The 22964-nt window shown below is 46.0% G+C and overlaps 1 protein-coding gene across 2 annotated transcripts in view; it reads left to right on the top strand.

The window, feature by feature from the left end:
• Nucleotides 1-2397: 2397 nt before the first annotated feature.
• Nucleotides 2398-22964, top strand: part of CTDSPL (CTD small phosphatase like) — a 128677-nt gene continuing 108110 nt past the window's right edge. For both annotated transcript variants that reach the window (XM_066350388.1, XM_066350386.1), the window contains exon 1: nucleotides 2398-2825. In XM_066350388.1, coding sequence (XP_066206485.1) covers nucleotides 2747-2825 — 79 coding nt within the window. In that variant the 5' untranslated portion in view covers nucleotides 2398-2746. The remainder of the gene's footprint in view (nucleotides 2826-22964) is intronic.

Below are 22964 nucleotides of genomic sequence, written 5' to 3'. Positions count from 1 at the left end.
GGGTAGTCATTGTTAGAGGTAAGGCCTGACAGTCAAGAATCTGTGTATGCAAACCACTTCCTTTGGCTGTGTACCCTGAGCTCTGAGCTCCTTCCCAGCCTCAGCTAAGTGAGCAAAATCTCTGAAAGTTCTCCACTCAAAAGAAATCTGGCCTCAGGCAGGAGTTCAAATGTTCCCATCTCCTTGCCCTGGCGAATGGGGTGCTGCACCAGCCAGAGCAGGGATGCTGACCTCGGGGGTTATACACTAAGAACTGTATGAGGAACCGTATCTCCCCACACAGCTGACCCTGGAAAATCCCTCTCTGACCCCTTAGAATTCAGTGAGGTGTTTTTTTGTTTTTGTTTTTTTTAATTGAATTCAGAGAACGTTGTAATTCACTAGGCTCTGGGCCAACCATACCCAACTCGTAACAAATGTGAAGTAGGGACAAGGACCTTCCCGGGTGTCACGGGTCCCTAATCTGGTCTGTACTTGGGAGGGTTGCTAGAGCCCCGCGTTCTTAAGCGGGGGCTTGCCTTCCTAACCAAAGGAGCACTTCACTTCGACCTTCCTGGCTCAGCGGCCCCAGGCAATTCACTGGGATCCCCAAGGTGCAGTTCAAAGAGCAAGCAATTCACTGTGAGCGCATACACCAAAGCAAATTACACCAAGACCCACCCACATACACACAGAGCCAGGATGTCACTTGAGGTCTGGCTTTGGGGGCAAAGCACCCACTGCTTGCCTAGCTACCTTGTAGAGCAGCTCCCCTGAAGCGCTCCCCCACCTGCCTCAGCCACAGGAGTCCTGTCCCAGGGCTCTCTCTCCCACGGGCACCCTCACTGGGCTCCACCTGGTGCGGAAACCAGAGAGGTCTGCCCGCTGCCCTTCGCCACAAGCGCTTCCTAACGTGTACAAAACATTTCTGGAAAGGCTCGCTGGTTCTCCTGTGAGCACTCGACCTGACTGCAACCAGATCCATGCCCCAGGGTATGTGCAGGAGAAAGGTCCCATTGGCGTCACCTCCTTTCAAGCACAAGCCTGGACGAGCCTACAAGGCCTAAAGTGCGCGCGCAACACAACGCCCCGCGGCAGAGCGCTCTGCGCTGCAGCCCGCCCACTCTGCCTTGCCCACTACGTACGCAGGCCCTCCCAAGTCCTCCTGATTGGTGGAGAGCGCGCCCGAGCGCTCCTGCCCTGCCCCCAGCCCCGCCCCCCTGCGGCACTGCCCCCGCCCCCTGATTTACAAAGCTGCCTGTGTGGCTTCCAAGTTGGAACACGAAGGCGCGGGCACGGAAGGGCTCCGGTTCGGCGAGGCTGAAGGGGCACTTTCCCGTCATGCTCGCGCTCTGGCCGTCGTCCCAGGCTTGACAGTCGCTGGCGGCCCTTCAGAAGCACAGATCGTACCCAGCTCGGCCCGCCACAGGCCCCTTCCTCCCCTCAGCCCTCGATCGGCTGCCCCGACCGCTTCTCTGCAGAGCACCCGGAAATTCTCATTGCCCAGGCCACCCTCGAAGGCGACACCAGCACGTGCCAGGAGGTTGGCCCACGAGGACCCGGCACGCGGGCTCTCGGTCACAAAGCTGATGCGGGCTCCGCCGGCACTGCACGTCTGAAGCCTCTAGCCCCGTCCGCAGACGCCCCCTCCTGATTCCCCGCTCACTCGCGGGCCCCTAGTCCCCGGACCTCCATTGAACCTTCCCGCCACCCAGGGTTCTGCCTCACACCGGCGCCCGGGACCGGTCGGCGGACCGCCTCGTTGTAAGGGACCAGTCCTTAGCATCCTCTACATCCGCACACTCGGGCCCTTCCGCCCAGGTCCGGATCCGGGGTTCCAGCGCCGGACGCCCCTCACCCAGCATCTCTCTCAAAACACCCTCACGGGACCCCACGCCCATCCCACACTGTACCCCACACTCCTCCTGCCGCTTCCCACCGCCCATCCTCAGTCCCGCAGCCATGCTATCCATCCTGGACCCCCGGGTCCCCGCACCGCGAACCCCTCCCTCTGTACCTTACCGCGCACCCACGGCCCTGCTAATCCCCACACGCCTCTCCCCCACGCGTCTGCCAGATTCCTCCCACATCCCTCACACCTCGGGCCCCTCACCACACTCATTTTCCCGGCCCCCGGACTCCCACACGCCCCAGGGCCCTCACATTACCGCCAGAACCCCTCTGGACTCCCCTACACCCCAACCCTTCACCTCACTCCTGGGGCCGGGACCTCCCACGCGCGCGCCCCTCCCACCCCACACTTCTCGCCTGGATCTCACCCCGCACCCCTCTCCCCCCCGGGGCTGGCGGCAGAGCCGGCGGCGGCGGCGGCGGCGGAGGCCGGTCCCTGGGCCGGGACACACCCACCTGCCCGCCCTCCTTCTTTCCCTCGCTCCCTCCCTTCTTCCCTCCCTCTCTCCCGCCCTCGCTCCGCGTTCGTTCCTTCCCCCTCGCCCGCTCCCGCTTCCCGCGGCGCCCGGCCTCCCCTCTGCCTCCCGGTGCGCGGCTCTCCCGGGCGCGGCTCCGGGGTTCATGGTGACGAGGCGGCGGCCGCTCCAGCCCAGCGGCGGCGGCGGCGGCGGGAGCGGGTGCGGGGGCACGGGCGCGAGCCGCCTCTCCCAGAGCGCGGGGCCGGGCGGCGGGCGCGCCCAGGCGGCGGCGGCGAGCGCCCCCCCGGCCCGCGGCCCCGCGCGCCCCCCGCGCCGCGCCCCCGCTCGCCTGGCAGGCGGGGGGCCGGGCCGGTGGGCGGCCGCCGCGCCGCGCACCCATGGACGGCCCGGCCATCATCACCCAGGTGACCAACCCCAAGGAGGACGAGGGCCGGGCGCGGGGCGCTGGCGAGAAAGGTGAGGAGGGGCGCGGGCGGCTGCGGGCCGGGGGCGTGTGCACAGCCCGCGCCGCCGGAGTTTGCTGTCCGGCGCGGGCGCGGCCTGGGGGAGGGGTGTGCCCCGCCGCGAGGGTGCGGGGGTGCGGGTGCGCCCGCGGGGGAGGCTGTGCGTGTGCGTGTGCCGGCGGAGATAGGCCGAGCGTGCCTGCGCCTGTGGGGAACGTGTGAGGCTGTGTGTGCAGCTCAGCGGGAGGTTGTGAGTGTGCGGGGTGACCCTGGCCGGCTCTGAGTTTGTGTTCGCGCGCACGCCGACAAAGAAGTTGTGAGAACGTGTGCCCTGGCAGGTTTTGTATGTGCACGAGACAGAGGTTGTGAGTGTATGGATGTGCCTGATGGATTATGAGTGTGTGCGCACCAACTTGTGTGTGCACAGTCCAACTGAGAGATTGTGAGGATGGGTGTGCACCTGACAGAGACTCTGAGTGCATGTTTTCCTAAGCGGCTGTGAATTTGTGTATGTAGCTTATGTAGAGGTTTGTTTGTGCCTAAGATTGGGGGGGGGGGTGTATGTGAGTGAATGAGAGAGAGACAGACAGGGACAGACACCTTTGCCTGCAGAGAGATGTTGTATGTGTGCTCACTCCTGATGGAGTTTGTGTGGTTGTGTTCCCATATGACTCAACTGGCTGGTTGAATACATTGTGTCCGTGCATGGGGAGTGTGTGTGCCTGCACTTATACACATGAAGGCTATGTGTGCAGAGGTGTGTGCCTGCCTGTGCCGGATGTATCCACCAGACTGTGAGACTGTATAGTTGGTTGTGCAAGTACTGGTTGGGGGAGGGGGTGCAATGGACAGTGCTAAGCTACTCCCCCTACTCTGCTCTTTGCAGCCTCAGTGACACCAGACCTGCAAGGCCTGGTTGTCCCTGGGTCCATTTAGGGCCCAGCTCTAGCAGGCACTCAGGGAGCTCTTAGGGTGCCCAGTGTGTCCTTTCCCAGAGAGCCAACACCGTGCCACAGCACCTGGTGTGATTTTGGCACATTTTGGCCCCATCATTGCCTCTGTTTCCTTCTTCCTCTTTTTCTTTCTGTCTGTGCCCCTCGAGGAGACTTGGTGTCTCCTCTCTCATGTGCCCTTCTTACTGTTCCTCTAATGATCTGTCCTGAGACTTGGACGGACTGGTTTGAAGGGCCAAGGAGTCTGCCTTTTGTTTTGGTGGCTAAAGCTCGCCTCACTTTCTTACTGCTGTGTCCCAGCAAACACCTGGATGGGGGACACAGCAGCCCACCAGGATCCCTCGGCAGGCTTGGCCTGGCCACAGCTGACTTGGTGAAAGAGATTTCTTTCTGTGTGTTATCACTCTTGCTGTGCTAGGCGTACAGCTCTTCTGGGGCACCAATCCACTGCCTCTCCCCAAACTGAGACGACTGGGCTAGCCCACCTGGAAAAGGCAGGAAACCACCAGAGGTGCCCTCTGATTGGGAATCTGTCAACCCATTTGCACTATTGTAGACTGTAAACATTGTGTCTGCAGACTTGTTTTCTTTTTCCGCAAATGAGAATTTATACTCCCCCAGACATTCTTCTGTGCCTCTCAAACTGGCGAAAATATTCTACAAGGGGGTGCTTCAGGTGAACTCCCCGTCAATCTGGGGACCAAGCAGGCCAGCACCTAGGTGGTGTGGTCTTCCTGCCCTAAGGACTGTCAGTTCTTGGGGTGTCCCCTGGCTGGAGGCTGCAGGCTCTGGGCTGGGTGTGTCCCCTCTCGGAGGATTTAGGAGAAGGCATCAGGGAGGTTTGATGCCTGTGCCCCTCACCCCCTGTGGATTGAGCGCTTTATGTGATGCCTTGCCAGAGAGAGGCTCCACAGCTCGGTGAGGAGAGGTGTGACGTGTGACGTAAAGCAAGGAAATCTTTGTCCGGGCCTCAGCCCCGCGGCTGCCCCACACCTGACTCCAGGGGCAGCCTCCCCAGTTTTCTCTTTTCCTCTAGCTGCCAGGCTTTGTAAAGTAGTTACTGTAGCCAAAATCCAAACCCCGTCCAAATACTCAGGATGGTGCACGTTCTATTCTACTTGTTTACTTTGCTTTTCACCACAGTCTTTTATCATCTTTAACAGCTCATTTTGTTTGTTTTCTAGTGTCAGACTGGTTGATTGTTAACTGATTACAGGAATTCTTGACCTCCTTGCTCTTGGAGTCGGGTGCTAGCTAGTTAGTGGCTTCTTCTTGCTGAAGCATTAAAATCCTACTCGGTTGAATTTTTCACTTTATAAAGTGGGAATAATTTTGATTTACTAGAGTGTGGCAATAAACTTGGGAGCCCAACTTTGGAACAGTTTCTTCAGATTCATAAACCACTAAACAGGTTTAGCAGTGCTCCAGACTTAAGCATGTTGATGTATTGAGATAAGGCACAAGGTTTTCTACATGATTTTAATTTTAGGTAAACAATTATTATTTTGTTTTTAAATATGGGGCCTGGAATGTTAAAAGTTTAGGTGGTAGGAAAGAAACTTAGTTTTTAAAGTTTACTTTCACCATTTATTCTGTAAATAAGAGTAACAGTGACTGCCTGTTGGGTTTGATATGAGGATTAAATAAGATGTTGTACATCAAGGACTCTGCCTGGTTCACTCGTGTGTCACTGTTTCATAAGCCTTGCTTTAGCTGTGGATTTGCAAATTAAGTGCTAAGCATGGACTGTAGTGTTCTGTGCAAATACAATTACTTCCTGACACGTTGTTATGTGGTGGTGCACCACTCAGAGATGACTATCACGATTGTCACTGTCAGCCTGGCCTGTCGTGGAAGATTTATTTCTACGTTGTGTTTGATTTGACTGATGGTATCAAGATGTAGAGGCAAATTTCCCCATGAGTTTAGTTCAGTCTGCTTTGCTATCTGGAAATTGATTCTTACAAATCAATAAGAAAAAGTCAAACAATGCAGTAGAATAGTGATCAAGGTATATAAACAAGAAAGTCCTAGAAAAGGAAGTCCGAATGTCCAATAAATGTATGAAGAGATGCTTTACTTCATATGAAACATTTTCGTGCGTCATCTTGGTTAAACATTCAAATGACTTGACAACATCCAAAGTAAATGAAAATTTTAGGAAATGGATACTCTTGAAGATTTTTATGAGAGAATAAAGTGAGTACAGACATTTTAGACAGTAATTTAGTACTGGACCTAGAAGTAGCAGAAAACCAGACTTATACTGCACTTATACGAGTATGAGACTTCATTCTTCTCCCATAATGCGCAGTCTGCAGGGAGGCTATCGTTGGGCTTGGATTCGGCAGCTCATTGGTCAGGGCCGACATCATCGTGATTCTCTTGGCTTTCCTTCAGGTTGCAATGGGGCTGCCACCCCTCCTAACAACACAACCACCTTCAAGGCAGGAAAAAGGGACAGTGCCTGTCATGTCTATCCCTTTTACCTGGAAAGCAAAAACATTCCTAGGGACCACTTAGCATACTTTTGCTGATATGTAATTGGCCAGAACTGGGTCAGGTGGCCACCCTATCTGTAAGCAAAGTGAGTTTCCTGCTTTAGCCCTTGTCGTGGGAGGAGGAGAGATGACTGGAAATGAGTGGGAACGGTGGTGGTTCAGCCAATCAACAACGTTGGCCATACCTTCAAAGCCCCAGTGCTACTTCTGGGTTTCTCTCCTACAGAAATATCCTCATATGTGCTCAAAGAACACGTACAAGGATTTTCACTGGTGACTACACGGCTTGCAATAGCAAAAATTCTTCCATGTCACCAGGCAAACCATTAGACTGTAGGACAGGGGTCCGCAAACTACGGTCTGCGGGCCGCATGCGGCCCCTTGAGGCCATTTATCCGGCCCCGCCGCACTTCCGGAAGGGGCACCTCTTTCATTGGTGGTCAGCGAGAGGAGCATAGTTCCCATTGAAATACTGGTCAGTTTGTTGATTTAAATTTACTTGTTCTTTATTTTAAATATTGTATTTGTTCCCGTTTTGTTTTTTTACTTTAAAATAAGATATGTGCAGTGTGCATAGGGATTTGTTCATAGTTTTTTTTATAGTCTGGCCCTCCAACGGTCTGAGGGACAGTGAACTGGCCCCCCCCCGTGAAAAAAAGTTTGGGGACCCCTGCTATAGGACATCAATACCGTAGACTACAGCAAGGCAATGGAACGAATGAATTAAATCTTATCTAATTATACTGACATGTAAATTTCCAAGACTTTTTAAAGGGGAAGGGAGAAATTTGAAAAACTATATATAGTATGAGTCTATCTTTGTAAAAAGACACACAGAGAACTGTACATATATCTAGAAATACACACCAAAAAATCTAGAAAGAAATACTTCAAACCGACAATAGTGATTTTCTCTGGGGAGAAGACTGGGATGGGAAGTGAGGGAACTTTGGTTTAAGTATTAATGACAATGTGCTCATGTTTTAGAGATGATTTTTTTTTAAACTAAAACAGAGAAGAAATTGCCAATAGCTGTTTGGAAGGAAATAAATAATTTAAGGGAATTGAACAATAATGAAAAAAACTCTCAATTAAAACGCAGTATTAACAAGAACATGTCAACTTTAGCTAAATGGTTATTTTGTAAGTTAATGCATGTCCCTTAATGAGATTTCTGCAGGCAAGTTTGTTTTGGCAGCTATTTTGGCCCATGGTGTTAGGTAGATTTCTCCCAAATGTTTGCAGCACTCAGAAACCTTTAACCTTTGGGCTGCTAACAAAATTACAGCAAGGAAAAGAATCTTGGAAGCAATAGTTCTTTCAGATGCCAGAAGAGATTTGAAGTAGATTTAGTTTGATTAACTTTTTTAAATTAAACTTTTTATTTAGGGGTCACTGCAGATTTATATGCAAGTTGTAAGAAATTGTACAGAGATTCCCTGTCCCCTCTACCAGCTTCCCCCCATGTTAACATCTTGCAAAACTGTAGTGCAAAATCAGGATGTTGACATTGGTATAGTCACCATACAGAAAAATTCCATCACCAGGAAGGTCCTTCATGATGCCCTTGTATAGCCACACCTACTTCTCTCCCATCCCTACCCCCTCCTTAGCCCATTGGCAACCACTAGTCTTGTTCTTCATTTCTAAAACTTTGTCATTTTAAGAATGTAATTAGCCCTGGCCAGTTTGCTTAGTGGTAGAGCGGGTAGAGCGTCGGCCTGGCGTGCAGGAGTCCCGGGTTCAATTCCTGGCCAGGGCACACGGGAGAAGAGCCCATCTGCTTCTCCACCCCTCCTCCTTTCCTTCCTCTCTGTCTCTCTCTTCCTCTGCCGCAGCCAAGGCTCCATTGGAGCAAAGTTGGCCCGGGCGCTGAGGATGGCTCCATGGCCTCTGTCTCAGGCGCTAGAGTGGCTCTGGTTGCAATGGAGCAATGCCCCAGATGGGCAGAGCATCACCCCCTGGTGGGCATGCCGGGTGGATCCTGGTCGGGCGCATGTGGGAGTCTGTCTGACTGCCTCCCCATTTCCAGCTCTGGAAAAATACCAAAAAAAAAAAAAAAAAAAGAATGTATATAAAGGGAATCCAATATGTGACCTTTTGGAATTGCCTTTTTTCCTTCAGCATAATTCTCTGGATTTTCACCCAGGTTGTTGTTTCCATTAGTAGTTTGTTCTTTTTTATTGCTGAATAGCATTCCATGACATGGATATACCACTGTTTGTTTAAGCGTTCACTCTGTCGAATATTTGGGTTGTTTTGGGGTTTGGGCTATTATGAGTAAAGCTGCTATAAATATCAGTGTACAGGTTTTGTGTAAACCCAAGTTTTAGTTCTCTGGGATAAATACCCAGACATGCAGTTGCTGGGTCATATGGTAGTTGTGTATTTGCTTTTTGAAGACATTGCCAAACTGTTTTCCTGACTAAATGTACTATTTTACATTCTCACCAACAATATGTGAGTCATCCAGTTTCTCTGCAACCTCCCCAGCATTCGATGTTGTCACTAATTTTTATATTAGCCATTCTGAGTGTGTGGTGGTGTCTCGTTATGTTTTTAATTTGCATTTCCCCGATGGCTAATGATATTGAACATCTTTTTATGTGCTGTGTATCTTTGGTGAGATGTCCCTTTGTATCTTTTGCTTGTGTTTTGAATTTCTTGTTTTTACTGTTGAGTTTTGAGAATTCTTTATATATTCTAGATATTAGTCCTTTGTCAGATAAGTGGTTTGCAAATATTTTCTCCTCATTTGTAGCTTGTCTTTCCATTCTCCTAACAGGCCCCTTTGCAGAGAAAAAGTTTTTATTTTGATGTGCAGTATATCAGTTTTTCGTTTTATTGATTGTGCTTTTGGTGTCAAGTCTAAGAACTCTTTTTTGTGTGTGTATGACAGAGAGAGACAGAGAGGGGGACAGATAGAGACAGACAGACAGGAAGAGAGAGAGAGAGAGATGAGAAGCATCAATTCTTTGTTGCAGCACTTTAGTTGTTCAATTGCTTTTTCATATGTGCCTTGATGCGGGGCTGGGGGGGGGGAGCTACAGCAGACCGAGTGACCCTTTGCTCAGGCCAGCGACCTTGGGCTCAAGCTGGTGAGCCTTGCTAAAACCAGAGGAGCCCGCACTCAAGCCAGTGACCTTGGGGTTTCAAACCCGGGTCCTCTGCATACCAGTTCGATGCTCTGTGACACCGCCTGGTCAGGCAAGTCTAAGAACTCTTTAGCACTAGAGTGCAAAGATTTTTGTCTTATTCTTTCTAAAAGAACTTGTAGTTTCACATTTTATATTTGAAACCAGAATCCGTTCTGAGTTAATTTTTTTTATAAGGTGAGAAGCTTAGGTTAAATTTTTTGCCTATGGGTTCTAATCACGTCAGGCACATTTGTTGGAAAATCTGTCATCTTTGTTTTGATTTTTTTTTTTTTTTCTGTCAAAAATCAGTTCAGCGTATTTGCATAGGTCTCTTTCTGGGTTTTTATTTTGGTTCCACTGATCTTCATGTCTATACTTCTGCTACACCATGCGCTCTTGATTACTTAACTAAATATGTACTAAGTCTTGAAATAGGACAGACTGAGTCCCCCAACTTCTGTTCTTTTCCAAAATTGTATTAGCTGTTCTATTTGATTGGGTTTGTTTTTGTTTTTTTTGTTTTGTTTTTTCTGAAGCTGGAAACAGGGAGAGACAGTCAGACAGACTCCCGCATGCGCCCCCCGGGATCCACCCGGCACGCCCACCAGGGGCGACGCTCTGCCCATCCTGGGCGTCGCCATGTTGCGACCAGAGCCACTCTAGCGCCTGAGGCAGAGGCCACAGAGCCATCCCCAGCGCCCGGGCCATCTTTGCTCCAATGGAGCCTTGGCTGCGGCAGGGGAAGAGAGAGACAGAGAGGAAAGCGCGGCGGAGGGGTGGAGAAGCAAATGGGCGCTTCTCCTGTGTGCCCTGGCCGGGAATCAAACCCGGGTCCTCCGCACGCTAGGCCGACGCTCTACCGCTGAGCCAACCGGCCAGGGCTGGGTTTTTTTTTTATTATTTCTTAAGTGAGAGAAGGCAAGATAGTGAGACAGATTCCCACGTGCGCCCCAACTGGGATCCACTGGGCAATCCCCAACCGGGATTCACTGGGCAACCCCCATCTGGGGCCAGACGTCAGTGCCTGGGGCCAATTGAGCCATGGCTGCAGGAGGGGAAGAGACAGAGAGAGTGAGTAGGTTAGGGGGAGGTGGAGGAGCAGATGGTCGCCTCTCCTGTGTGCCCTGACCAGGTATCAAACCAAGGACTTCCACAGAACAGGTGGATGCTCTACCGCTAAGCCAAGCAGCCAGGGCCTATTTGCTAATATTTTGTTAAGGATTTTTATGTGTGTATTCATGAGTGATATTGGCCTATAGTTTTTTTTTATTGTTTTTTTATTGTCTTTATCTGGTTTAATATCAGCTTCATAAAATAAATTGGCAAGTGTGTTCTCTTTTTTCTGGACAAGATTATTATTTAGTGAAATCAATCTCTTTGAGGGAGTTTTTAACCAAAATTTTATTTTCCTTAATAGTTATAGAGCTCTTCAAAGTATCTCTTTCCTATCGGATAACTTGTTACAGTTTTGTTTTTTAAGATTTTATCTAAATTGTCAAATTTGGGTATATAATTGTTCATAGTACTATATTCCCTTGTTACCTGTTTGATGTCTGTGGGGTCTGAAGTGATAATCCCTGTTTTATTCTTGATATAATTAATTTGTGTCTTCCATCTTAATTTTTGTCAGTCTTGCTGGAGGATTTTCCAATTTTCTTGATCTTTACAAGGAACCAACTCTACATTTCATTGATTTTTTTCTATTGCTTTTATGTTTTCAACTTCAATAATCTCTGTTATTTTATTCTTTCCATCTCTCTGCTTGATTTGGGTTTATTTTGCTCTTTTTTTAGGTTCTTGGACGGAAGCTTAGATTATTGATTTGAGACTTTTCCTCTTTCCTAATGTATATTATTTAGTGCTGCAGATTTTTCTCTTAGCGCTGCTTTTGCAACGTCCTACAAATTGTGTTGTGTTATATTTTCATTTTTATCCAGTTCATGGTATTTTTAAGAGCTTTATTTTTGGAGCAGTGTAAGTAAGACTCACAGCAAAATTGAGCAGAAGATTGAGAGAGTTCCCATATAATGTTGACACACACACACACAGGCTCTCCCCCACTATTAATATTATTAATATCCTGCGCCAGAGTGGTACACTTATTACAATCAATAAACCTACACTGACACATCATTATCACCCCAAATCCACAGTTTACATGAGGGTTCACTCTTGATGTTGTACACTCTACAGGTTTTGACAAATGTATATTGACATTATCCATCATTACTGTATCATACAGAATAGTTCCACTGTCCTAAAAATCCTCTGTGTTCTGCTTACTCGTTCCTCCCTTCCTCCCCCAACCCTTGGCAACCACTGATTTTTTTAACCTCAGTAGTTTTACCTTTTCCAGAATGTCACATGGTTGGAATTATAAAGTATGTAGCCTTTTCAGATTGGCTTTTTAACTTACTAATATGCATTTAAATTTCCTCTATGTCTCTTCATGGCTTGATAGCTCATTTCTTTTTAGTGCTGAATAATAAGTATTTCATTGTCTCCATACACTACAGTGTGTGCATTCACCCACTGAAGGACACCTTGGTTGCTTCCAAGTTTTAGCAATTTTGAGTATAGCTGCTATAAACATTTTTATGTAGGTTTTTCCATAAATCTAAATTTTCAACTCACTTGGGTAAAAACCAAGGGGCACCATTGTTGTATTGTATGGTAAGAATATTTTAGTTTTCTAAGAAACTACCAAACTGTCTTCCAGAATGACATTACCATCTTTAGTTTTTGGAAATTTAGTTATATTTTGTTGTGGATTCTTTGTGTTTATCCTGTTTGTGGCTCACTCACCTTCTTGAATTTGTAGGGTTATGTCTCTTGCCAAATTTGGGGAGTTTTCAGCCATTATTTCCTGAAGTACTTTTTTTTTTTTTTTTTTTTTTTGTATTTTTCTGAAGCTGGAAATGGGGAGAGACAGACAGACTCCCGCATGCGCCCTACCGGGATCCACCTGGCACGCCCACCAGGGGCGATGCTCTGCCCACCAGGGGGCGATGCTCTGCCCCTCTGGGGCGTCGCTCTGCCGCAACCAGAGCCACTCTAGCGCCTGGGGCAGAGGCCAAGGAGCCATCCCTAGCGCCGGGGCCTTCTTTGCTCCAATGGAGCCTTGGCTGCGGGAGGGGAAGAGAGAGACAGAGAGGAAGGAGGGGGGGGGGAGAAGCAAATGGGCGCTTCTCCTATGTGCCCTGGCTGGGAATCGAACCCGGGTCCCCCACACGCCAGGCTGACGCTCTACCGCTGAGCCAACCGGCCAGGGCCTCCTGAAGTACATTTTAAGTGCTGCCCTTTCTCTTCTTCTGGGACTCTGATGACACAAATGTTAGGTCCTTTTTTATGGTTCCACACTTTATCAACACTAACTTTAAAACATCTTTTCTCTCTGTTGCTTCAGATTAGATACTGTATTTCCCCATGTATAAGATACACCCTTTCAAAAAATTTGGGGTCTAAACACTGGGTGCTTCTTATACAGTGGTTGTAAATTTTTTTACTTGAATTTCTTGCTTTTTTATGCTCATTGTTGAAGACAGTGATTCGCTATCAGACGCAGATGAGGACAAGCTAATGGATGGGAGTTTTGACAGTGATGAGGAGTTGTATGAATTTTATGATGAATAAACTTGAGTTCAATAATTTTATGTAGTACATTTTTTTTTCAAATTTCAGACCCCGAAATTAAGGTGCGTCTTATACATGGGGAGTATCTTATACATGGGGAAATACGGTAATTTCTCTTGTTCTGTCTTCAAGTTCATTAATTTGATCCTAGTCTTCTTTACTCTGCTATTGAGCCCACTCACTGCACTTTTAATTTCTTTTTGTATTATTTTTGGTTCTAAGTTTTCCATTTAGTTTATCTTTATATCTTGTATTTCTGTTTTCTTTATTTGTTTTAATTGTGTTCCTAATTTCTTTCATCATAGCTGCTTTAAAATTTTGGTCAGATAAGTGTAACATCTCTGTCATCTTGGTGTTGGCATCTGTCAATTGTCTTTTATTTGGTTTGAGATTTTCAGATTCTTAGAATAGCAATTGAATTACAATTGAAACTCTGCATCTTGTTTAAACCTGCTGTTTTAATTGGTTGTCTCTGACACTGCTCCTGTTAGAAAGGGGCAGCCCTGCCTTGTTTGTACCAGATAGAGCTAGAAGTCTAGGCTCGCTTTTGAGATCCTGCTGGGCAAAGGAGGGAGTTCCAGCTCTCACGTGGTAAAAACTCTGACTCTGCCTGTGCCTTCTCTGATATCACCCCAGCTGGGAGAAGAGGAGCACTTCGTTATTGCTGGGCAGGGATAGAAGTCCAAGCTGGCCGTGTGATCTGCACTGACCATGTGGGATAGGAGAAGACTCATAACCAGCTGTCAGGGATGAAGTTCTTGGCCTTCTCTGATACCACTCAGCAGGAGTGATGGGTGCCTCCTTACACCCTGATGAGGATGGAATTCTAGGCCCCTATTGGGTTTTTCTGGCTTGGGTGGGGGTAGGGCCATAATAAGCATGAATGTGCTTGTGTGGTGTTAGTCTGCAGTAGAGCAGTTATTGTCTAGACGTTTTCCATCTTGCTATCTTTTATCTGTTCCTTTGGTTACAAAGAGTAGGCTTTTGAGAGGACTCTTTGTCTGCAGCTGTTGGTTTTTCTCTATATCGAGCCTCTTCAGCTCTAAGTTTGGGCTCTATTAGGCAAAAAGAAAGCCCACGATTACCACCATGTTGTTTCAGATCTCAAAGTCCCCAGCTACTCTGCCTTCTCTCCACCTTGCAGAATCTCCTTAATGTTTGCTTTGTAAAGGATGCTTTAGTTGTACTTAGTGAGGAGAATAGGAAGAAGTTTGTCTGCTTCATCTTCCAGGAAGCGGAAGTCCCCTGATGAACTTTTAGAGCTATCTAAAGTGAGTATTTTAATGAAGACCAGAGTTGTAAAGTTGTCATTGTAAAGGTTTATTTCAACATTGTGCTAGTGACCTATGGAAGAGTCTAATTGAATTAGTGCTTCGAAAATCCTGATCGTCCCCTAAAAAGAGAAATGATAATGAAGTCAATGTGAAATCATCTTTGATCAGTGGGGCTTCAGTGACAACTGTTGTTTAACCAATCTTCATCATTCCAGGTCAACACTTTATCCACTGCACCACCACAGGTCTTTCTTCAAAGAATGCATTCATAAATTTTGGTCTTAACACCTAAATTTTCAATCAGAGTTCATGATTATCCCGATTGAAATGTATTTTTTTTTTATCTGATATTCTGTTTGATTGGCAGGCATGTTTAAACCCATATCTTATCTTTCATTTTATTACTCACTGAAGAGAGAATTCACTTAAGTAAGTAGAAATGTCTTCAGGGGACAAACACAAAGGAGCTTATCTTTGGGTTCAGCAGTCCTGACCACAAGACAGGGTCCTCTGGCCCGTGACTGGGAAAGACTGGTTCCAGGCTATGCTCCCTGGAACTAAGTCTGTGGGCTCAGAAACTTGCCCCACACGGTGCTGGACTGGTGTCTCTCAGAGGGAAACCCCATTTGAAATGGCAGGACTGTATTTCAGGAGGGACCACACAGCTTTCAGTTTCATTCTAAGGTATTTGTTTTATTGAGATATAATTGACATACAATACTCTTTAAGGTTTATAGCAGGGGTCCCCAAACTTTTTACACAGGGGGCCAGTTCACTGTCCCTCAGACCATTGGAGGGCCGGACTATAAAAAAAACTATGAACAAATCCCTATGCACACTGCACATATCTTATTTTAAAGTAAAAAACAAAACGGGAACAAATACAATATTTAAAATAAAGAACAAGTAAATTTAAATCAACAAACTGACCAATATTTCAATGGGAACTATGCTCCTCTCACTGACCACCAATGAAAGAGGTGCCCCTTCCGGAAGTGCGGTGAGGGCCGGATAAATGGCCTCAGGGGGCCGCATGCGGCCCGTGGGCCGTAGTTTGGGGACCCCTGTTTTATAGCATAATGATTTGAAATATGTCTGGATTGTGAAATGATTACCACAGTATGTTTAGTTAACACCAAATACTTCATATAGTTACAAAAAAATTTTTTTACCCTTATGATGAGAACTTTCAGGATTTATTCTTTTAGCAACTTTTAAATATACCATATAGTAAGTATCATTGACTATAGTCCTCATGTTGTACATTACATCCCAAGTACTTTTTTTTTTCTATCTTTTTGCAGCTTTTATTGGGGATATTTAAAAGAGATTGTTTAATATAATATATTTCAGATTCTTAGAATTTATTATATTAATGCACCTATAACATATTAAATGATGACATGTAAATTATGCAAAAAACTAACATTTCTAAACTGTAGGAAATCTGAATTATTTTTTTTAAGTGAGAAGAGGGGAATGGTGAGACAGACTCCTGTATGTGTCCCAACTGGGATCCACCCAGCAACCCCAGTCTGGGGTCCATGCTGAATCAACTGAGCTATTTTTTTTATTTTTATTTTTGTATTTTTCTGAAGTTGGAAATGGGGAGGCAGACAGACTCCCGCATGCGCCCGACCGGGATCCACCCAGCATGCCCACCAGGGGGTGATGCTCTGCCCATCTGGGGCATCGCTCTGTTGCAACCAGAGCCATCCTAGCGCCTGAGGCAGAGGCCACAGAGCCATCCTCAGCGCCCGGGCCAACTTTGCTCCAATGGAGCTTTGGCTGCAGGAGGGGAAGAGAGAGACAGAGAGGAAGGAGAGGGGGAGGGGTGGAGAAGCAGATGGGCGCTTCTCCTGTGTGCCCTGGCCGAGAATCAAACCCAGGACTCCTGCACGCCAGGCTGACGCTCTACCACTGAGCCAACAGGCCAGGGCCTCAACTGAGCTATTTTTAGCACCTGAGGCTGACGGAGCTCAGACCAGTCAGCTCCCAGGTCAACGCTAGAACCAAGTGAGCCACTGGCTGCGGGAGGGGAAGAGGCATAAAAGGGGGAGAGGAAGGGGTAGAGAAGCAGATGGTGGCTTCTCCTGTATGCCCTAACAGGGAATTGAACCTGGGACAGCCACACACTGGGCTGATGCTACATCTCCGGAGTCATCCTGCCAGGGCTATTGTATACCTGGAAGTATGTACTTTATGACCACCTCCACCCAATTCCCCTATCTTCTACCCCCTGACTCTGGCAACCACAAATCTGATCTCTTTTTCTATGAATTTGGGGTTTCTATGAATTGAGTGTGTATGTCCCGTCTTTATTTATTCAACCATCTTAGGTTGCTTTCATGCCTTGGCTGTTGTAAATAGTGTTGTAATAAAAATATGGGGGTGCAGATATCTACTCAAGATAATGATTTCATTTCCTTCAGATATATACCCAGAAGTGAGGTAGGTGGCCTTTTCTGTTTTAATGGTGTTGGGGGTGGCGAGAGGAGATACCTGGCAATGCCAGTGGGTTCACTGGGCCCTTTCAGCCAGGGGTTGGCAGAGATCAGGAAACACTCTGGCCACAAATGACTCTAGATGTAAGTATACTTTTTTTTCTCACTTGTTTTGATAGTAATGTATAGTGCCAAGGTCAGCAGCATATAGCTACTAAAACAGAGAGGAGTATTAGGATTCTCTTGGGTAATATTGAAGGTATTAATACAGACCCTAGAACTGATTTTCCAGATTTAAGATCTTGGTTTATCAGACATTTAAAGTTCAGTATTTTTAATGACCTTTCTTTTGAAAAACCTACTGTCTAATAGTTTTCTTCTCTTTTAATTTTCTAACGTACATTTTCCTTTGTTTTTAAAAATGAGAATGCATATTTAATGCTTTATTTAAAATAAAATCAAGCAAATATTTGCCTTTGTGCCTTTGAAATAACATCACCATAATGGAGCAAAGATTTAGGAACTGCTTGTAGCACTGGGTTGGGATGTGAACAGTTTTGTATTTGGGATCGAGACTGAAAACACTGGTGGCATAGTTCTCTGAAACCAGGGCCTCTAAACAGTGGTCTTTATGGATGCTGAAGATTATGTAATCACCTAAGTAATAGCTCATTTTGATTCTGAGTAGCTGCTTCAAGTTAAAAACTGAAAGGTTTCTTTGTAATTATAATTTGTGTTAAGGCTATTTGCCAAAATGTTTTAGAATCCTGGTACTTAAAGCACTTTAAAAACTGAAGAGAGCTGACTTAACATTTGATGACTAATACTATTCTTACCTTTCAAAATGAGTATTTAACCTAAGCTTTCGGTGTTTCAAGGTATCTTGAAGAACAAACCGCTCTGCCTTGTCAACATGGCTTGAATAAATGTAGCCTTTTAGTCCCGGAGAGAAGTCAGTATTCCAATAAGAATTCATACTGTACTTTAAATTGTATATCAGTCTCCCTCTGCATTCTGATTAAGAGTTAGCTTTCATGCTTAGCATTTCATAAATTTGTTCTAAGTACTTGGCTCGTTTATGTTCAAGTCAGAAACCATTGAGTTTAATTTCATAGATTTCAGTCAGAGCCGTATTTTCTTTCCTCCTTTTGAGGAAATGGCTTCACATAATCATTTTTTGTTTTGGTTAGAACAAATACATTTCATAGCAGTCATCAAACAAGTGTATAATTTGAGTAGCTATTAACTCTGTCAAGTGTATAAGCACTTGCTGGTGAGCATTAATTTTTCTGCTCTACAGCATACTCTGATTCACTGCCATAGGCCTGAATTCTCTTCTGGAATTTTAATTTTTTTTTTTTTATTCAGGTAAATTTGCATACAATTAAAAGCATTCTTTTTTTGGTGTTACCCAAGGTTACGAAGTTCTGTGTGTTTTGACACAGTCATGTAGCGCAGTCCAGATAGAGAGTATCACCTGTGCTCCTTTGCAGCTCGCCTCCCTCCCCACTCAGCCCCCAGCAGTGACTGTGCTGAGTGCTTTTCTCCATCATTCTCTGCCTTTAACTGAGTGTCACATGAATGGACTAATGCAGTATGCAGCCTTTTGAGTCTGGGTTCTTTCACTTACTATAATGCTTCTGAAATTCATTCAGAGGGTTTTATAAATCAGTTTGTTGCTGTTGCTAAGTAGTACTCAACTGTATGGATGGACTACTGTTTGCAAGTGTGTATTTAACTTTATAAATAATTATCAAATCATTTTCCCAAGCGAGGGCACCATTTCCTATATCCACCAGCAATGTATGATGGTTGCAGTTGCTCTGTATCCTTGTCGGTATTTGGCATTGTCAATTTTTTTATTTTAGCCATTCTAACGGGTATCTGGTGCTTATCTTGTGGTTTAATATGTATTTCCCTTACGACTGATAGTGCTGAATGTTGTTGTCTGCCATTTAAATTCTTTGCTGAAATATCTATTCAAATTATTGCCCGTTTTTTAAAAAATTGAATCATTTCATTTCTTATTATTAAGTTTGAAGGTTCTTTGTGTATATATATTCTAGATGCAAGTTTTCTCTTGACTTTTTTAAAGTATTTATTCACAGTCTGTGGTTTGTCTTTTCATTCTCTTAGCAATATTTTTCCAGGTTTTAAACCATTTTTAAGTGTACAGTTCAGGGGTTTTACGTACATTAAAACTGTGCAACGATCACCACCATCTATCACCAGTACTTTTTTCACCATGTGAAACTAAAACTCTGTACTCATTAAATAATAACTCCCCATTCCCCCCACGCCCCACCCAGCTTCTGGCAACTACTTTCTGTTTCTGATTCTGACCACCGTATGTATCTCATATAAGCAAAATCATACAGTATTTGTGTTTCTGATTGGCTTATTTCACTTAGTATATCCTCAGTGTTAATTGATGTGGCATATGTCAGAATTTCTTTTCTTATTTATTTATTTATTTATTTATTTTTGTATTTTTCTGAAGCTGGAAACGGGGAGAGACAGTCAGACAGACTCCCGCATGCGCCCAACCGGGATCCACCCGGCACGCCCACCAGGGGCGATGCTCTGCCCACCAGGGGGCGATGCTCTGCCCCTCCGGGGCATCGCTCTGCAGCGACCAGAGCCACTCTAGCGCCTGGGGCAGAGGCCAAGGAGCCATCCCCAGCTCCCGGGCCATCTTTGCTCCAATGGAGCCTTGGCTGCGGGAGGGGAAGAGAGAGACAGAGAGGAAAAGGGGGGGGGGTGGAGAAGCAAATGGGCGCTTCTCCTATGTGCCCTGGCCGGGAATCGAACCCGGGTCCCCCGCACGCCAGGCCGACGCTCTACCGCTGAGCCAACCAGCCAGGGCAATTTCTTTTCTTTTTAAGGTTGAATAATACTACATTTTATGTGTGTGTATAGTGCGTGTGTGTATACATATTTTATATATGTTTATAAATGTATTATCTAAAATACACCACTTTGTGTGTATTCACTCATCCCTCAGTGGAACTTACATTGCTTCCATGTTTTAGCCATTGTGAATAGTGCTGTGAACATGGATGTACAAATAGTGTTTGAGTCTCTACTTGCAATTCTGTTGGGACTATGCTCAGGAGTGGAATTGCTGCAGCATATGGTAACTCTCTGTTTAAGTTTTTGAGGAACACCCATACTGTATTCCACAGCAGTTGCACCATTTTACATTTCCCACCAGCTATACAAAGGGTCCACTTTCCCCACATCCTCCATAATACTTGTTATTTTCTGTCTTTTTTTTTTTTTTTTTTTGTATTTTTCTGAAGCTGGAAATGGAGAGGCAGTCAGACAGACTCCCACATGTGCCCAACCAGGATCCACCCGGCATGCCCACCAGGGGGCGATGCTCTGCCCATCTGGGGCGTTGCTCTGTTGTAACCAGAGCCATTCTAGCGCCTGAGGCAGAGGCCATAGAGCCATCCTCAGCATCTGGGCCAACTTTGCTCCAATGGAGCCTTGGCTGCGGGAGGGGAAGAGAGAGACAGAGAGGAAGGAGAGGGGGAGGGGTGGAGAAGCAGATGGGTGCTTCTCCTGTGTGCTCTGGCCGGGAATCGAACCCGGGACTCCTGCACACCAGGCCGACACTCTACCACTGAGCCAACCGGCCAGGGCCTTTTCTGTCTTTTTTTATTTTTGTTTTTTAAGCGAGAGAGAGAGAGAGAGACAGAGAGAGACAGAGACAGACAGGAAGGGAGAGAGATGAGAATCATCAGCTTGTAGTTGAGGCACCTTAGTTGTTCATTGATTGCTTTCTCATACGTGCCTTGACCAGGGGACTCCAGCCAAGCCAGTGACCCCTTGCTCAAGCCAGCAAACTTGGGCTCAAGTCAGCGACCATGGGGTCATGTCTGTGATCTCATGGTCAAGCTGGTGACCCTGTGCTCAAGCCAGAAGAGTCTACACTCAAGCCAGCAACCTTGGGGTTTCCAACCTGGGTCCTCAGCATCCCAGGTTGACTGCTTTGCCCACTGTTCCATGACCTGGTCAGCTTCTGTCTTTTTTATAGTAGCTATCCTGATGGGTTTGAGATATTAAAGATATGTTTTGAAGAACAGAAATTGAGGTTTATTTGTTTTGCATATGAATATCCAGTTGTATCCACATAAGTTACTGAAAAGACCGTTCTTTCTCTATTGTTTTACCTTTGAACCTTATTAAAAATCAATTGGCTACATTTGTGTGGGTCTATTCTGGACATATTCTCTCCTTAAATTTTGATCAGCCTCCTTAATGTGAAGCAGTGTTAAGCTTAATATAGTACCATCCCTCTCTCAGAAGTAAATTTTGGGTCATGTTTTAAGCAGAAGAGAAGATCAAGACATTTTACAATCTGGCAGGGCAGACTTACTCTCCACTTTGCAGCGAGAGACTCTGAAAGATAAAACCTATGACTCTCTCCACTCTTTTTTAAGGAACTTACCCAAACATATTTTGTACAGTATATCGTTTTTTTCAGGTTTAACATTGGGGCTGAGAATTTCTTCTACTCTTGCATATGCCTCTGCAGAGAGCTAATACAAAAGTACAAGATAAGATAAATAAGCATTTGAGTTCAAAATATAGTCTCCCATAGTTATACAACAGTGTAAAAATAGTGACTATCTTGATGGAGGCTTAGAGAACAAAGGAATGGAGTATCGCTGGAACAGAAATAAATGTGCTGACGTCCCAGCTCAGTAGAGAGGGCCTGGGCTACGGAGGGTGTGGGGACACCTTTCAGACTGTCCACAGATGTCTGCAGGGAAAAAGGAAGTGCTTCTACTACCTGGAACTGTAGGGAGGAGCTGGGCTCATTCACTGGCTAGCTTGAGTTATTGTGCCACCAGTTAAATAAGCCAGGTGTAACTTTTCTGAGAATGACATCCTCATCCAGGAAGTGTGACCCAGTTTGCATAGAGATCTCAGATCTGTTTGCCACCAGTGTTAAGACATCACTTAGAAATTAATGGAGAGATGATCAGAGACTCAGAGATGGGAAAAGCCTGGGCAGAGGGCTGACGTGCTTTCCTGTCTTCCTCCCTCCTCTCTGGGCTCTCATTCCAGTTCTCCCTTGGCGAGGCTGCTGCACATGCATCTCTAAAGCACAGGTCTGCTCAGACTGCTGCCTGATCCAGCTGTTTCTCAATGGTTACCCATTGGCCCCAAGACGAAAACATGACGTTTCACAGCCTGTAGCCCTTCGCAGGTTGACTCTGGACCGTGTTGACAGCCTCTTCCCCAGGGATCCCCTTCAGGCTGTAATGAACTACTTGCTGAACCCAAACATGCTGTGCTTTTTCACTCCCCGGTGTGTGTACTGGTTTCTCTTACCGGGGCGCCTGTTCCCTAGGTGCCCCATGGATTCTTAGTCACCCCCTGAGATCCAGTTCAAGAGCCACCTCCTCTGGACGCCTTCCCGCACTGCCTGAGCAGGATGCAGTCACTGGAGTGTAATGCTCAAGATTCGTTGGCTTCGCTTTGAATACCACCTCCATCACTTAGGAGTTGTGTGAACTTTGACAAGTTACTTAATCTCTCTGAGACTTGATTTTACAGTAGCAGATACCTCAGAAGGTTATTATGAGGTTATTATATAGTACATATTAAAATATATAGGTATTTAGTAAACATGTATTCTTACTAATGTTATCTCTAATTCATCTGCTCAGTAAACATTTACTGAGTACCCGCTATGTGCTCTCCACCTGTACCAGGTGCTTGGGATGCTCAGGCGAATGAGACCTGACCACGTATTTGAGGTGCTCAAGTGTCGTCCTTTAAGAAGAAGGTATGCAAAGTGCCATGGAAGCTACCATTTATTTCATGATAACTGTATGCCCAGCACTTTGCATGATATCTCATTTTACCCTCCCACAACCTTAAGCAGTAGGTATTATAATTCCCATCTGCGGACACTGACTCGCAGAGAGGTTACGTAACTTGCCTGTGTAACATAGGAATAGACCTATCGGATAGTACAGGCAAGAGTTAAACCGAGTTGGCCTGACTCTGTTAAAAGGAAACTTACAACATATTTGGAGAATACCATAAGCCCTTTGAGATGAAAGGCACAACCATATTTTTCCAAAAGATGCTTCTTTCTACCTCTGCCAGAGGCAGCATATTTAACGGGATAAATTCTAGGGCTTACCCAAGTTGACAGGCCACATTTTCTTACAATTCATGCTCTGTTAT

This window comes from Saccopteryx leptura, chromosome 10, assembly GCF_036850995.1.
Source record: "Saccopteryx leptura isolate mSacLep1 chromosome 10, mSacLep1_pri_phased_curated, whole genome shotgun sequence".
Taxonomy (NCBI): Eukaryota; Metazoa; Chordata; class Mammalia; order Chiroptera; family Emballonuridae; genus Saccopteryx; species Saccopteryx leptura.
The sequence above is the reverse complement of the archived record's forward strand: the minus strand, read 5'-3'. Positions and strand labels throughout refer to the sequence as shown.